This window comes from Zeugodacus cucurbitae, chromosome 5 (assembly GCF_028554725.1).
Source record: "Zeugodacus cucurbitae isolate PBARC_wt_2022May chromosome 5, idZeuCucr1.2, whole genome shotgun sequence".
Lineage (NCBI taxonomy): Eukaryota > Metazoa > Arthropoda > Insecta > Diptera > Tephritidae > Zeugodacus > Zeugodacus cucurbitae.
In genome coordinates this window covers 16,963,654-16,982,005 of record NC_071670.1, presented here as the reverse complement: position 1 = coordinate 16,982,005, position 18,352 = coordinate 16,963,654, and the positions used below count along the sequence as shown (strand labels likewise).

The window sequence follows — 18,352 nt, the reverse complement described above, 5'->3', positions numbered from 1 at the left end:
AACTCACCACTTTGCCTCTATCTTGCAGAATTTCATTGTGCGCGGCTCCAGTCAGCCCAACACTATGGCTGTGTCGGTGCGTCTTCCTCCGGACACTGGTCCCTACATCGAACACTATTTAATACAATCCAACGACGGCATATTGAGCTTGGAGAGCTCACGTTTCACATTCGACTCGATACCGGCACTGATCGCACACTATGCACAATGCTGCGATGAACTGCCCGTACAATTAGTACTGCCACGCGCTTTGCGCGAAGTTAAGAATCGTCAACAACTTTCATCACTGGCACTTTTGGGTCAGGAGTTCTGGCGTTATCCGATGTCTTGCCCGAAGCCACAAGAGTCAGAGGCTAATCTACTCGATGCTAAATCACCAAACTCATTGACGGAGACGAGCGGTTTGGGCACCACAGTCTTCAGCAGCAATTCGGCCGCACCACAGTCGTCTAAGATCTTCAGTCCAACTAGTAATCTTGCAGGTCTCTTCAGTCAGGCCGGCACACCGTCGGATACCACTTCGAGCATGAGTTCTTTCACCACAAGTGGTGGTCCACAAATGCAGCTAATGAGTCCCGAATCGGTAGACTCGGTAATATTAACAATGTCGCCGGTAGATGCAAATAATCATTGTAACGGTAATGCCGGTTTAACGGCTGACAATACCTCAGCCGCGAATAGTAATCTCAGCACTTTTAAATCGAATAATCTTGGGCCGGTCACAGGTAAAGGCATTAAAATGAATGCCGATAATGGCATACGACCACGACGTCCCAAACCACCAAACACGTTGAATTTGGATCTACGCAAACCGCCAGCCCCACCTATGCGCTGCTTTAAGCCACTCACACCCAGCAGTCCACTGCCATCAGAGCAAGGCTTGAACGCGGCCAATAATTTCACGGTGACCACAACAGTCACATTTTCAATGGAAAACAATAATTCGCCACATTTTGTAGAAGTAACAACACCTGCGGCCGCAAATAATATGATCACCCCAAGCGCGCTCAACTCGAATGCCACTTTCCAAACATTCTCGAAACGTCTTTCACCCGAGGGCGAATGCAAAGATACGCTCTCTTCACAGGGTTCTTCGAATGGCAGTCGTTGGCAATCGCAGAGCAGCAAAGACTCGAATCACAGCCAAAGAAAGATACTCTCGCCTTGTTCGGCTGGCACACCCACCAGCGCTATGGGCAGCACTGGCAGCAGCAAATCGCGACGCAATAAAATGCGTAAAGAATCGCAACACTACAAAGAGTCTGACATATTGGAAAGCCCACAAATCTATTGCCGCAGCGCGTTGGGTGATAAAATCAGCGACTATGAAGATCTATGGACACAAGAGTCCAACGAACGTACTGGCCTGCTCACAAGCTTTAAGCCCGCTGAAGGCGCACAAGGAAAGCGCCCGGATCTACTTGCCGAAACACGTAAGCTCAAATTACTTATCAAGAGATAAAAATACAAACTAATTAATAAATTTCACTTTTATTTACAGCCACAATTACTTCCCTAAGCGCCAACTTGCTCTCACCTGCCAATTCCACTGCCACCTCTGCCAGTCCGCCACGCAATGGTGATGTCTCCCCGACGCCCACAGCCGATGTCACTGCTTGCGATACCCAACAGCTCATACAATTCTCCGCCGATGTACAGCCACGTTCACGTGCTGGTCTTCTCTTGCCCGGTCTGATGAGCCAATCTCTTTCCGAAGATCAATTCAAAGTTTGCGAACCGACTGAAGGCGACACCACACCGACCGCAGACACGCCTGCCTCGCGCAGCAAACAAGGTAGTCCCTTCTATGCTGAACCTGCGGATACACTGCGTGAAGCCGGTCTCACAACAGCCAGCATATTGCGTCGCTCGCAACGTGGTCCGCTCTTGCCAGCAAACCATCGGCATTCCGAGCCGCCAAAGAGCGGTCTAGCGCGCACACCTATGTGCCCCTTGCTGATACCCAAAGAATTCGATAAAATCGCTGGTAGTCTTGATGAGTTGAAGAAGAAGCAACAACAACCTCAGACACAGCAAGCACCAGCACAACAACAACAGCCGACGAAACGAGCTCGTGGTCGTTTCGATCAATGGCAATTGGACAGTAGTTGGGAGTTTGTGCGCAAACAAGATGGCGACGGTGATTATGATGAAAACTCTGCGGAGCATAACGGCAATAATAATTATGGTGATTACGATACGGAAGAACAATGGCGTCAGCAGCCAACGCAGGAGAAAGAGAATTCTTTGGGCCGTGAGGCCAATAAAGAGAATAAGCAAAAGCCATTAACGGTACATCAAATAATTGCGAAGCACCTTCCCGATTTAAATCTACCCGAGCTAATACATTGCTCTACTCCGCCACAGCAAGCATATCTACAACAACAACATAATGGTCAGAATGGACAAAAGCAATTGAACGAACACCACGGCAGCCAGAAGTCCTTCGACAGTCAGACTGGTAGTCGCCTGTCATCATATGACAATGTCGGCGGCACTTATTCTTTCTGCCAGTCGTATTGTAATGGCATCGATTCGGCGCAATCGGATGATGGTACAGTGTTCTCAGAACCATGGGACTCATCACAATGGGACTCGATCAATCCACAGGATGGTGAGTCTTGCCTGTTACTACTTTCATACATATCCTAACTTTGCTATTTAATCTTTCAGATGCCACCATCACTTCGGACACTATACACTTTTCGAAATGTCGACCCGTCGTCTCAGAAGATGATACCATCATTGAAGAGTTGAGCACCAAAGAAAGCAACCAAGACACATTGAAAGCAAAAAAATCAAATAACAGACAAAAGGTTGCAACAATTTTACGAAACCCAAGCATGAGAGATCGCGAGATTTTACGTAAGTTACAACTTTTTCACTTGCTAAATATTTACTTGAGCAGTACAAGAGAAACTAACTATTAGGTATTATAACACAAATATTTCTGTATATATTTCAATATTATATTCCGAATGATGTTCGATGACACTTTTACTATGATTCCGGCATATTAAAGGTATAAATGAAGGGTATAAGTGTGAGAGGCGCCAGTATTATTAACAAAATTACTACATCGTATGAAGGTTCCTTTCCGACAATAAACTGAACAAGTCTTAATTTGAACTGAACGCTATTAAATCTTAATCTGTATACAATGAATCAAAGAAAGAATTATCTAGTTTAAGTTTGACAATATGAAAAAATAAAATAACCAAAATTATAAATCGAAATTTACATATTATATATATATTTGGCGTAGAAACCGCTTTAAGCGATTATAACCGAATCCACCAGAGCGCGCCACGCATTCCTCCTTTTTGCTTTTTGGCGCTAACTGAAAACACCAAGAGACGCCAGGTCACTTTCCACTTGGTCTTTCCATCGTAGTCTCGACTGCATCGAACACTTTAAGAGCGTACAACATGACCTAGCCAGCGTAGCCACTGTCTTTTTATTCGTCGAACTAAGTCAATGTCGACGTATAAATCGTACAGCTCATCGTTTCATCGTTTGCGGTATTCGCCGTTGCCAATGTTAAGAGGACCATAAATCTTATGCAGAACCTTTCTCTCGAAAACCCCAAGAGTCGTCTCATCGGATGTTATCATCGTCTAAGCTTCAGCGCCATACATCAGGACGGAAATAATAAGCGACTTATAGAAGTTGATTTTGGTTCGTCGAGAGAGGACTTTACTTTTCAATTGTATAATAAGAGGCAATCAGCCTGCTGATTTGTGATGGAGAACAGTTGCCGAAAAGATGGTATTTGATTTATATCAATGGTTTTAGAGCATGAACTCATTGGGGCAATGGGATTTTGTACTTCATCCCAAATAGAAAAACTCTAAAATTAAGCGTGCAAAAAGTAGAATTATTGTGAAAGTTCGGAGATATTTGTCCGGTCGATCGTCTCAATTGTATACTCAAGTCTTTAAATAATTATTTAAACAAAAGTTTTGTTGGATAAATTTATAACTAATTATTAAATATATTTGATCTTCTAAACATGACTCTGAAATAAACAAAATATGAACGATTATCAGGGATTAAGTGAAGTTATAGAATTTCACTTTGTTTATGGTTTCAGAAATCGGATATTGTTAAAAAAAATGGGTGATTTCCTAGTGCAATTGTAGGTCTGCTACCTTTTTTGCTCTGCAAATGATAGGCATATGGACATGCTGTTATCATATTTATAAAGCGAGCCACATTGATGCAAAACAGACTCAGGTTTGTGGCTTCGGTGCTTCTTATCGGCTTGAGAGGTCCTACGATCCAACATGAGTTAAAGAAAATTATAGATATTTAGAAATTGCCGAAGTACACTGAAATATTGGAAAAGAAGAATATTGCTGATATTCAAGAATGAGATGCATAATTAAATGTAGCTTTAATTAGCACACTTCAAATGAATAATAATAAAATATTTAATTAGTAAAATTTTAATGTAGACCTAATTATAAACAACTAATTGTGACGAAAATTGAATTTACGACTTAATAGCCTCAGCCAATTGAGTTGTTTGAACATGAGATTAGTGCAGACAATTGCACTAATTAAACATTATAGCGTTTTTACACAACCAAATTAATTGATCAATCAATATTTTTATTCAGAAGCCCTTTTTTGCCATTCACATTGCCGGCTACTCGATAACCGATCAGCTGATACACATTTTTGTTTTTGCTTTTCATAAGAAGTTGGAAAGTTTCATAAGCTGATTGCTATTTTTAGCAGCGACATCTACCGTCGAGCAGTATTATTGTTATCTTATCAAACAATACAGCCAATCGCAGACAAACAACGTATATATAAATACAAATACCGTCTTTGTCGCAGAGTTGCATTTCATTTTCAAGTCAATTAAAAATTGATGTAGATTTTATTTTCTATGGAAAATCGATCTTAATAAGCGTTTTATTCGATCAGAGGTCGGTTTATTGATCAATTAGCTCCTGTGTGAAAAGGCTATTATATTGATGTTGTTCCTTAATTGAATTAATTAGTAGTAGTAGTAATTAGAGTTAATTAATGTAGCTTATATGCTAATTGAATGCCAATTTAGTTGCTCTCTGAAACGCTTATTTAATATTGACTATAATTTGGCGCGCTCCTACTAAATAACCCTTTATTAAAAAACACATAAGCGTTAATCTGTTAAATTTTAATAGAGAGAATAAGTGTCAACGACTGCTATAGACAAAAGACGCCGTTTCAAGTTCGTATTATTTCGTATAGCGAAAAATTATCTGGCTGCACTTTCCGGAAAAATCAACCAGTTTTATCAACAATAATAAATAATTAATTACTGATTAGATGAAAGTACAGCTGCACTTAACTAAAAATAAACATATGTGATTATATTTATATACAAAATTCTGAAGCGTGAGAAATTGTTCGGTCTAAACAAATATACATATGTATTTGAACTTCTCATCCCTGTGCTACGCGTGATTTCGAGAGATTTGACGGAAACCACTACGCGCCCGTTGCTTGATAAAAGTCAAGTCCCGCTTTCGGCAATTCAAGTGTCAACAATAAAAACAATGAGCACGAAGCGCGTACAACTGCGACTGCGCTGTCATGCAAATATTAGTTCCGCATTTTCGACTGTGTGCTCACCAGCTTGTCGCCGCTTGGCGTGACCACGGCATTGTTGACGCCTCCCGTGACCTAAAATTAGAATTGCATATTTACACTGCGCACAAACACATATATTTTATTGCTTTTTTAATACTTATACTTTGTGTACTTTTGTGCTATCAGTTCAGAAATAATTACGCACTGACTAACTCGCTCAGCAAGGCGCTAGCGTATGTATATTATGTGGTGGTATGTCAGCGCTGAATGGAGTGAGTGTTGTCAGTGCGGGCGGCATGCCGCGTCATCGCCCGCGTTGCCGTCTGTCTGCGACTGATAATGCTGCGTTGGGCGCACGCCACACTGACATTCGTCAACAATGTCTCGTTTTCATCTCGGACATTATAGTAAAGTAATAAAACAAACTACAACAACAACAATAAGCCGCATGCGCTTTTGAAATGTGGCAGCGTTTTTGCTGTTCCTCTTCTAATCGGCTTTTATCAGCACTAAAGGGTATTGCGACGCAAAAATTACACGAGCAACGGCGTAAAGACAGTCCATCAGTCCGTCTTTGTGCCCTTTGGCTGTGTTAGCGCTGCATTTGACTAGACGCATACATACGCGCTTGGTGTCTAAGTAGTTGTGGCACATTCGTGCCAATCGTGCCACAAGCACGCGTATGTTTAGGCGCAGCAATGCTTTTGTCAACACTTTCATATTTTTTATTCAGACGTTTATTTACTTTTATTTCTATTAATGGTTCTGCTAATTATTTGCTTAACATTGAGTGTGTCTTTTGTTGTAGTTGTGGCATATTGCTTTTGTTTTTGCTTTTTTCAGTTCATTGCAGCTGGACGTAGTGATTTTGTTGTTGTCATATACTCTTACAAATGTAAAGAAAGGAAACTCTATGATAATCTAAGACGCATTCGCACTTCGTAGAACCGGTTGCAACTGGTATGCGCTTGAGTTTGAAGCGGTTAAAGTAAATGAGAGAGATTAGAATTTATAGGATTGTAGGACCTTAGAAGTGAACTTTGGTACGACAGCATTATTTTTATTTTTATTTGCATTAATTATTATTTTTTTAAGTGATAATGGTGAAACTTGTAATAAATGTGCAGTCTTAAAGGGTATTTTTATGGGTTTACTTATAATTATTTTATAGCAGTAATTCTTAAATGTATCGATATAAGCTACTGCATCAATTTAATATACATACATATAAATGCTCTTTATGTGTTGAGATTTCTCGAGGCCTAATAATTTGTCCGAATCTGCCATCGCACGCTTTTTCGGGCAATTATTTTGATATATGGAGACCTGAGCATTATTTATAAAATTTTTTTGTATTAAACCATGGTTTTCTCCATCTAATAAAAAATCAATATGTTCGACAAGATATTTCTTATTGATTGCTTTATATTCTCGGATAGTCTTCTTTTATTCTAAACAATTGCAGAGGTCATATGTTAACAGGTATTATCTTTTATCTCTCAAAATGTTCTATGTGAACTTACAACAACACTACTTACTTTAAATAAGAAAAACTCAGGAAAGTTCTATGGAAAACAAAATCATGGAACATAGACATAATTATTGGATATATACCATGATTTTTGGGACCAGATTAACCCAACACTCATAACTACGTAAACTCGATCTCTTGCCGAAGCAAAGTGTATATTTATAGAAAATAGTGATCCCTCTAATCAAGTCATTTTAAAATAATTTTACAGAACCTAAGAATTTATGAAAACTAGGTTAAATTCTTTAAACTTCCCAGCTTAGCAATGGGTTGCTACTAGATTTGCCACCGTTAAACTAAATCGGTTTTTTATAGTGTTATATAACACTACCCTTTTTTTGAGTAATGCTATCAAGGAGACAGGCTTTAGCTGCATAACAATCCAAGCTCGTCACACTTTAATAGGATCTGTTTTTATCTATTCTGTTCGAATATCCACTTTTATGGGACATATGTATATGATACATATAAGGAGCTGCCTTTATGCCGCGATGTCTGAATTTGGTATCCCCGCAAAGCTAATACGGCTGTGTAAGTTGACGTTGAGCAACACCAAAAGCTCCGTCATGATTGGGAAGGACCTCTCCGAGCCGTTCGATACCAAACGAGGTTTCAGACAAGGTGACTCACTATCGTGCGACTTCTTTAACCTGATGCTGGAGAAAATTATAAGAGCTGCAGAACTAAACCGAGAAGGTACAATCTTCTACAAGAGTGTACAGCTCCTGGCGTACGCCGATGATATTGATATCATCGGAAGCAACAACCGCGCCGTTTGTTCTGCTTTTTCCCGCATGGATAAGGAGGCGAAGCGAATGGGTCTGGAGGTGAATGAGGACAAGACGAAATATCTCCTGTCATCAAACAAACAGTCGGCGCATTCGCGTCTTGGCTCCCACGTCACTGTTGACAGTCATAACTTCGAGGTCGTAGATAATTTCGTATACCTGGGAACCAGCATCAACAACACGAACAATGTCAGCCTCGAAATCCAGCGCAGAATAACTCTTGCCAACAGGTGCTACTTTGGACTGAGTAGGCAATTGAACAGTAAAGTCCTCTCTCGACGAACCAAAATCAAGCTCTACAAGTCGCTTATCATTCCCGTCCTGCTTTACGGTGCAGAAGCTTGGACGATGTCAACATCAGATGAGACGACAGTAGGAGTTTTCGAGAGGAAAATTTTGCGCAAGATTTATGGTCCTCAGAACATTGGCAACGGCGAATACCGCAGACGATGGAACGATGAGCTGTACGAGTTATACGACGACATTGACATAGTTCAGCGAATAAAAAGACAGCGGCTACGCTGGCTAGGTCATGTTGTCCGAATGGACGAAAACACTCCAGCCCTGAAAGTGTTCGATGCAGTACCCGCCGGAGGAAGCCGAGGAAGGGGAAGGCCTCCACTCCGTTGGAGGGACCAGGTGGAGAGCGACCTGGTTAAGCTTGGGATCTCCAACTGGCGCCGAACTGCGAAGGAGAGAGAGAGGTGGCGCACTATCGTCGATTCGGCTATAACCGGCTAAACGGTTGCAACCCCAATCACATACATACATACATGTATATGATAGATCATATCCTAGACAACTGAACCAAAAGTTCGGTTTGTAAAATGTTTAGTACATCATGAATGTTCCGTCAATTACACAGCAACATTTCTTTTGGTGTGGCTGTGTTATGAATTCTAAGAGATCACAAATTCCATCCTTTCATTGTGCTTGTTCTAACTAACCTTGGTCATACATGTATTCTGAAGAAGGGCAGTTGAACTGCATAAACTTCTAAACTGCCGAAAATGATGAAATCTTCTAAGCTGATTGCACTTATAAGTATTTCGTTCCAAATAATAACTATTTATAGACAAAAATAAACATATTTAATAAAGACATTTATTGTAAACAAATAAATACCAGTATACTCGCATACCTTTAAGAATCCGACAATTTGTCACTAAAATCTTCTAAGTAATTAATTTCGTAACATCATATAGCAAAATATACCTATTTACAAAAACAGAAATTAAATCTCGCCAAAGTCTGTCCCAAAACGCGTCGTGTGGTACCGTTAAACTACGCATACTCGTATTTGTTCTAAATCTCAGCCGCTCAAAAAGTGTGTCAACATCACACAATAAAGTTCATATATGATTATTCAATGAAATCAGTTTTATAATTATTTATTGATTCACACAATCAAGTAACAAAATTACATATGTACATAAAGCAGCAATTTGCCATAATCATAATTAACTAAGAAAATAAGAAAAGCAAAATCTTACACTTTTATTTTTTATTGTCTTGAAAAGACCTTGCGTTTTAGCGACGCGTGTGCGTACTTATTTACATACATACATACTTACAGTATATGTACCGTTGCACTCAATAATATGCATCTAAGTTGTGGAGTAAACTGCATTGATGTACATATACATTTGTATATAAATGCAACAAGCTTCTTAGTAAACTATACTGTTATCAGTTGCCACAACCAAACGGCGTTTAATTATAAGTATGTCTCATGAAATTACTTAAAATTCAATTAAATGCTGATAATGTCATTCTATGAAAAGTAAATAAAAAATAAAAGAGTTAAATAAATTAAAATAATAACAATTAAAATTAATATTAAAAAATATAGCTTAAAATTAAAAAAATATTAAATAAATAGAAATATAAAATATACATACAAACATAATTTTTAACAAAAATTAAAAAGTTTAATTTATTTTAGAACAATAGCAACACCAAATATAATCGTGTTCTACAGTTTTCAATATAAAAAAAAAATAATTGTTATAAAATAAAAACTAAAAATAAATACAAATTAAAAATAAATAAACTTTAACTCCGAAATTTATAAAACGATGAAATATTATACAAATTAAACAGAAAAGGCTTAGAAAAAATTATGGCAAAGCATAATATATTCGAAATTCATAAAATTAAATTTTCGATATAATAATAAAATGTCTAATATTTTCAAACTAATATTTTTATTTTAACCAAAAATCAAAGCAAAAAAAACATAACGTATAAAATTAAATTGAAATAAAATTACTTAATGTGAAATTAAAACAATTCGATAAAAATAAAATAAATAATATTGATTACTTAATTTATATTTTTTTCTAATTTAATTAAAACAACTTTTATTAAATTTAATTTTTTATTGATGTAAAATTAATTCAAATTAAATAAAAGATATGCATTTTTTATTTAAATAAATTAAAATTAGTTAATAGTTTTATTAAAATTGATTAATTTAAAATTTAAAAATATTAAAAATTAAGTATAATTAAATTCGATAAACGTAAAAAATAATTTCTTTAATTAAATTAACATTGATTAATTAATATGTTGTCAAAATTAATTATAAATATTTTTTAATTAATATTAATTTTTATTGATCTAAAATTAAAAAAAATTTACAATTCGGATAATATTTTAATTAATTTAAAAGTAACTGATTTTAAATTAAAAAACATTAAAAATTGTGTATACTTATATTCGATATAAATTAAAAATAACGAATTAAATTAAATGAAAATTAATTCTTTAATATACTATTTTTTATATATTAATATTTTTTTCTAATTTAATTAAAATTATTTTTTACAATCTTTTTAAAATAATATTAATTTTTTACTGTTAAAAAATTAAATTAAAGAAACTAATATTTTATTTAAATAAATTGAAATAATTTTTAATTAGTAGAAATTAATGGATTATTAAATAAACAATTCAACAATTGTTAAATTAAATTATGTGTGTTTTTGGGAAGTAATTTATGTGGTTTATTTATTGTTAATTAATTAGTTAAATTAAATTTAAATTAATTAATAAAATTTATATATTTTATCTTAAAGCTATACAAATTACATAACTTCAATTTATACAAAAATAAATTTAAACAAAATATTTTACATCAAATTTCTAATATCAAAAAGAGTAAAACTTTCCGGTTTACGGCAACAAAACAACAACATATTTACTTGGCTTAAACCGCAATATTTACATATAAACATATGTATGTATACAATATAAAATTTAATGTCAAATATAATCACACGTTTACATAAGCATCTTTATTGCATTCTTAATATAAGAGTTTACATTTTTAGAAGCACCAACATGATATCTAGATATACGCTCAAACAAATTTTAGAATACTAATATTTATTTTGGCTCAAAACTTCACTGGGTGTACAGTGTAAATATTATTTTAGTTTTGCATTTTAACAAAGGTCACTAAACCCATTTACTTTATAAACAATTTACAACTTTTTAACTTGAAGATATATTACAAGTAACAAAAACCTTGTACATACAAAAACACATAGATTATAACACAAAATTAGTTTTTAGGATGTTGTTTATAATATATCGATAAAAAAAAACAAGGGGCTAGAGATGTCAAATGAAAGCTGCCGGAACCTGTGGCTCTGAAAGCTATGCATTAAATACGTCTTCAACATGAGCTCTCGTATTTTGTTATGGATTCCAATACTATAATATAAAATTCAAATAAATTTTAGATACTTAATCTACACTTATGTAATTAATCAACCTGGTAAATGTTCATATGTACATATGTAGTGCCTATCAATTTAAATTATTACGTCATAACTCTTATACTTTGAGAAAAACAATAATACTCTGAGCTTAATGTGAGAAACTGGGTCATTTAATACGTAAAATGATATTTGAAAACAACAACGAACCATTGTTTATCAATTAAATTATTAATTTATTTTTTTTTACCTTGAAATAGAAATAACATTGAAACATTTTCATTTTTAGATTTTCCTAGTCAAAATATTGGTTTAATTGAAGTTTAATTGAAAATCAATGAAAAATAAAAAAAAAAATATTTATTATTTTATATACATGAAAGCAATATTGAAGTAAGATATATTCAATTGTATATATTTCTTAGTCAAGTAAAAGAGATTATAAAAAATTACTTGGTCAAACCGGTCATAATTTTATAAATATGTATACGTCAATAAACCTTCAAATAAATTTATATTTACGCATAAATAATTACGTCGCTTTCGCCCACTGTACCTGTGGAATAATGTTTCTTAAGATTTTCAGTAAGAGTTAGTAATACAGTCCTGTAGATTTGTATTAATGGTTGCATCGTTTGAGTGCTATACAGAATCTACTACATCGGCCCCAGTTATCCTATTTTACTGCCATAATGGTTCACTGGAAATAATATTTGAGAAGTTTCCATTTCTGGTCCTAAAAGTAATTTTTGCATTACAGATACACCCAGATACAGATAACCTTAAATAAAAAGATATCCTTGAATGACTAAACATCGCTGTTTAAAGTGCAAAACCCATTATAGTGTATAAGATTACCTGTATTAATTTGCAAAGAAAAATATTATTTGAAAACATTGTGGAAAACCATCTTTAATATCATCATCTAGTGCGCCACATACTTTTACCTACTTATGGTATTCATGCTTCGATCCTTTTTGCATCACGCTCTTGCAACGTGTTAATATTTATTTGCATACTAGTTGCACAGATGTAATATCTGTACCTAACGCGACCGGTGATTATCTTAATCCTCAGTTTGTTGCAAATTTTACCGCAACTGTATAAACAATTTCACATACCTGCCCTTAAAGAAAGGTTAACTATTCTTGGTTGTACTTCAATAGACCCGTTCGATTCGTCACTTTTCTACTCGCTATGCTTAGGCTCTCATAAAAATACTACAGATGAGAAAAACGACAAAATTCTCCAGTTTAATACCCTCTCCCGTTCTGTCACTAATTTATGGATTTATGCCAGCTGTTATTCGATTCGCAATATTTTCCATTTATACCGCTTTTATTTATATTCATTAAAATTTGTTTAGCTCTCTAATATCTTCCGTAACTCCAAATACCTATTAAAGTACAGTAGGCCATTCAAATACTAATTTTGCGCTGCACATGCTGCTCGCTCACTAGAGCGTAGCTGCCACGCTGTCTATCACAATGCATACTTTAGTCACTCTAAGCGTCTATCTGCCAGACAATACTATATGTATATTAGTGTATATAGAAAATTGTCTAGTAGAATTGGAAAATTGCTGATGCAATAATGGCTACACATTGAGTAAGCCAATAATTGTAATTTTCTAAAACGCAGTTTTCGAGATCCTTGCTTTGTTTGATTTTTTACACACTATTACTTAGAAGAAATACACATTTTTCATAAACGCAAATGATTATTTTAAATAGTATAATAACGCTGAGAATGTCAATTTTAATGGAATCTTGAAATTTATAGCATTTGGTTTAACCTTTGCCGCAGACTATAGCTGCTACATAGAACTTATTTACTGGAAGACTATGATAACTAGAAACTATAAAAGTGTGTAAGGATGCAGTTAAAGATTTAAATTTAGTTAGGCTCTTGCTGGATGAAACTTAAATGAAACAAGGATTTGAAAGATACCGTTATAATCTTCTGTAAGATCGTAAAGCTTGCAGTGAAGTTTCTTTCTTAGGTATTTAATTATTTCTTGCTTTTGTTTTTGAGTTACGACACTCTTCTAGTAAGCAAATAATATTTATGCGAGCGAAAAAGGAAGCGCTAAGTTTATTACATAATTATGTTTGAATGTCAATAGCATCGTCTATCAGCATTCGAGGTCTATAATATTAATTATTGATTTGATTTGCTCTATTAATATTAATATTTTCCGGAAAACTGTGTACTCCTTATAAGGTGGCCCTTGATCTTAGGTGCAAGTTCGTATGGAATATTTATTTCGAAAGCCCATCGCCAGACTCCATGATTTTTAATGATTTCTCCGAACCGAACTTAGTTCTTGGATCCAATTATTTTTATGGTGAGGGAATTCGTTTCACTTTCTTCCGTCAGATTGAGGATCAGAGCTTAATGGTTGATTTTTTGAAAGAAATATATCAGCTATTTACAGCCCGTCATAATTAAGCTATTTGGGATCAACAGTTTACGGCCACGGAGGACAGTTTGTACAGATATACTATTTTTGTGAAACATTTCTTGTAAAATATCAACTTAAATTAAATTAGCTAAATTTAGGTTATGTGTGTACTTGATAAACATGAGAGTTCAATGTAGTTCAAAAATATAACTAATAAGCTTCTGTAGACCAACTAACATTAATGTTCAAGATAATGTCAGATCCCTAGAAAAATTACCGCTATATGCCAAACCTTATTTAGGTTGCTACTTTTTTCAACTCTCCAGCACCTAAAACCCTACTACAAAGAGCGATTTTTATTTATTTTTAGTTGTACTGTTATCAACTAGTGTGTGTTTTATATGCTCACTTCATTCATATCAGAAATGTTTATCAGCATTTTCAATGCCGTGTTTCAAATATCCGTTTTAAAAAAATACCGCAAAAACTCAATTTTATCAAAAATATGGCTTTATTAGCCTCGTTCTATTTAGTACATAATTATATGTACATATGTATGTATATACTCATTTGTATATGGCTTTAAAGTAAACTATAATTAGCGCTGAGCGCATTTGTGCATCTGCAGCAAATGCTAATAAAAAGAGAACATCTTCTAGCTTAGATAAGTAAATTGCAATATGTTATTATAACAATGAATATATACATATATATGCAATTTCTAGTATATATGTACATACATAAGTATGAATGAAGCGTACTTGAGTCATGCAATAAGCACGACAAGTGGCTTCAGCTTCAAGTCATTGCTACTCATTTCCTTTTAACCCACTTAATTTGCACTTACACATACATATATATATATATGTACATATATATGTATTTTCAAACTCTGTGTTAATATATAAATTTAAGTATATAAACATCTATGGCACATACATATGTACATATATATATTTTGTTGTGGTTAGTTTTACAATTAAGTCCATAAGTCAGTCTGAAATGCCGCCAAACGAATTACAAGAAAATAATAATGATTTCGCAAACTTTGAAAGTGAACTTACACATTACTAGGATGATGCCTATTTCTGTTAGTTTTGAGTTTTAAATCTTGTGAATACCGAAAAAGTTAAAAAATCGTGTTACTCTATATAATAAATCTAAATCAATATCGGCAGAGTTTTCCTGTGACTTGTTTTAATTTTATAAAAAGGAAAAGTATCCAATATAAAGAACTCAATCCTCATTGTAACTCAAAAGTACATCAGGTTTGGTAAGAGATGCTATAAAACATTTTGGAACCTGCGATTTAACGAAGGCAATACTGTCACGAAATAACACGAAAAAAATGGTCTAAATACTATTAAAACCTACCGGACCCGTTCAGAAATTTAAGATCAGATCTCAGTGATCAGAAAATAGAAAACGTAACACTGTGGATTAAAACTTGAAAGACACTACGGCTTCGACGAAAATGCTTCGTCTTAGAAATATCGAGGAAACGAAAAAATGTATTCTAAAGTTCTGTGTGCTTTTCATACAGTTAATTACAGAGAAAGAGTGATATCAACTGTGGAGGATAAACTAGATTATAAGATTACTACTGGTTTTTGAAAGATTCTTAGGCTTAAAGTTAAATCTTAATATCTAGGTCTTAGAACACCCTTTTTGTTAGGATTCGCAGCGGAAACATTTCGTCATTATATCGTCAACTGAAACTCGTTTTTAAAATTAATGTCGAACCGTTAATCATTGTATGCCTTTGGATTCAATCATTTAAACCACAAAAGTTTTACAGAACATCGCTAGATTACGAACACCCCTAATAATGAATAAATACATAGGCATTTAGATTATAACTTCAAGTGCGTTTGCCGACAAAACTCTCTTATCGCCTAAAGTGTATGTAGCCTGAAGACTGGTACGAATTATAGATTGAGATTTATAAAGTTGGATAAAATCTTGTTTTATGTAGTTCGTATAGAAAGAACATGAGTAACTGAGTTCAGTTGCGGAATGGCGTTGCACTATAATTAAACTGTACGGATAAACTCCAAAAATTGTATATTATATTATTCGGTAAACCCCACGTTCTGCGCAACACTTAGGCCTGCATAACTGTACCAAAATTGCAAAAGATACAAAGTTTGTTCGGATTTAGATCCGTGCCTGGTTTTCCAAAGGATTTTTCCCTCTACTCAAAGGGCTTGCGAAATTACCACTTCAATACACACGCGTCTCTGAAAAGGAAACGGCTTTGCATGGAACTCGCTACCTGATCGCAGCTGTGTTGTTGCTCGTTTGTGTACGCTTCCGCTATATGTAAACAGAGACACATGCTTACGCTCAGCATGCTGGGGGATCGGAACAGATAAGGAATTTCGAACCAACATGACTTGCGCTCATACACTCGTTTGCTCAGGTAACGCATAATTTAACTGGAGAGTGCCGAGAGCAGCGAGCGTGTATGCACTGCAGCGATAACGCTCTATAGAATCTACTCTCATTTATTTCAATTATAAAATCTCGACTGAACTATGTGGCATGCAACAGTCATCATTTTGCGTTTGTCGTGTGAGCAGTAAAATTAGTAAAAGCGTCGAGTAGGCGCTTAAGAATTTATACGGTCACGCTTGCCATTGTGATCGTCGTGTGTTAGTGCGTTCGAAAGAGAACACGAAAGCGATTTTGTCGCTAAATTGCATTTTAAAACGACACAGCTGTTCTAGTAAACACAAAAAAGATTTTAAATTGAAAACAGATTTTATAAATAACATTTGATTGACCTCAAGACAAGTGCTTAATACAGCCATTCAGTGGCTTGGTTTCGGCTGTATTATTCGGTTAGTACCGTACGCGCACCACTACTCCGTGAGTGTCGATGAGAAACTTTCGTTTTCGACAATTCGTTTTTGCTGGAAAGAATCTTTATAGTATACACCATGAATTGGTTCAAAAAGTTGTCATCCGAAAGAGTCGCGAACCCAAATAATAAGAAAGAGCGTGAACAGCGACACAAACGTATTAAGAAAACATCAGCATCCGAACAAAGTAATTCAGACACCACCGACGAAGTTAGCAGACCTTCCAGTTCACTGTATAGTAGACGTATGGAAGTCTTGGATCCGGAGGAATTCTTCACCGATCCCGACCATGTACGTAACTACAAAGAGGAAGCTGAATTTCTGGAACTCATGTCAGAATGGGAAATCGTACCAAACCCAGCAAACATGACTAACTTCTTCTCAGCCGATTTTGAGGAAGAACTACTACAGCATAGAACTCATCAAGATGAGCCGACTTGTGACGAACAAACTGTGATAACAACTCCTGATGAGCCAGAAAGCATAAGCTGTCGTAAACGGGAGTTCAGTGAAGCACGCGCACTACGTAAGAGAAAAAGGAAAACACGCTTTTGTGATATTCTATTTAAAGAGAAAATTCAACTGGGTTTGGTACCGCCCGAACATGAATCACACGCCGACCAACACATAAAATATAAACGAAAAACTAACGAAGTCGATCATAAGACCTCACGTAACACGATAACTTCGAGTTTATCCTCGCTGCAAGTTAGCTTCAACGGCGTCGAGGAGACACCAATACAAAACGCCTGCGCAAATCAGGTAATTAAAGACTGTGCCATTAATCGCAATCAACTTAAGACTGAAGCCTTAGCTAGCTCTATAATGGGCGCTATTGGCAAATGTCCCGATCGGGATAGTACACCACGTTCCTCTGAAGCTGATCTCATTACAAATTCAGGTGATCTTTGTCATCCAACGAGCCGAATCAGCCATGATCACTACGATATTAAGCAGTTTTTTCGACTCGATGATTATGGAAACATCTTGCTGAACACAAATCACATAACGGAGACAAGAGGATTCGGTTTAACAGTGACGCAAAATAAGCGCTTATATAAACGATATCGAAAATTGTGCAAACCTATAGATGAAGGAAAAGAACAGAGTGGCTGCTTTGAAGCGCTTAAGCATTTCTTATTGTGGCTGTGGTATTTAATATGTGGTGAGTTCAACTAATTCCATACATAATTTAGGTCCATAATGAAATCTGATTACACTTGGTTAATTGACTAAATTAGGGAGTATTTCAAATCTACCAAAGAGTAAAAATATTAACACAAAATATATTCATAAGCTCCGTTCTACTGAATTGAAAACTAATTTGATCACAGAGAATGAATGAATGAGAATCTATTTCTAAACTTTATTTCCTTAAAAAGTTTCTCTTGTTACTGTCTAGTTTTATTTATTTTATCGAATTTATTGACTTATTTCTAACTCGTATTCTCACC

General features: G+C 35.1%; 1 protein-coding gene across 10 annotated transcripts in view; it reads left to right on the top strand.

Annotated features, from left to right (window-relative positions):
* The window catches only part of LOC105217115 (protein sprint), a 444,786-nt gene that overhangs the window by 424,213 nt on the left and 2,221 nt on the right, over window positions 1–18,352 (top strand). For 9 of the 10 annotated variants that reach the window (XM_054232307.1, XM_054232306.1, XM_054232305.1 and 6 more), the window contains 3 exons: window positions 29–1,433; window positions 1,502–2,614; window positions 2,674–2,865. In XM_054232307.1, coding sequence (XP_054088282.1) covers window positions 29–1,433; window positions 1,502–2,614; window positions 2,674–2,865 — 2,710 coding nt within the window. Of the gene's footprint in view, window positions 1–28; window positions 1,434–1,501; window positions 2,615–2,673; window positions 2,866–16,564; window positions 18,064–18,352 lie in introns of those variants that run through there. The other variant, XM_011191961.3, reaches the window with a different exon arrangement.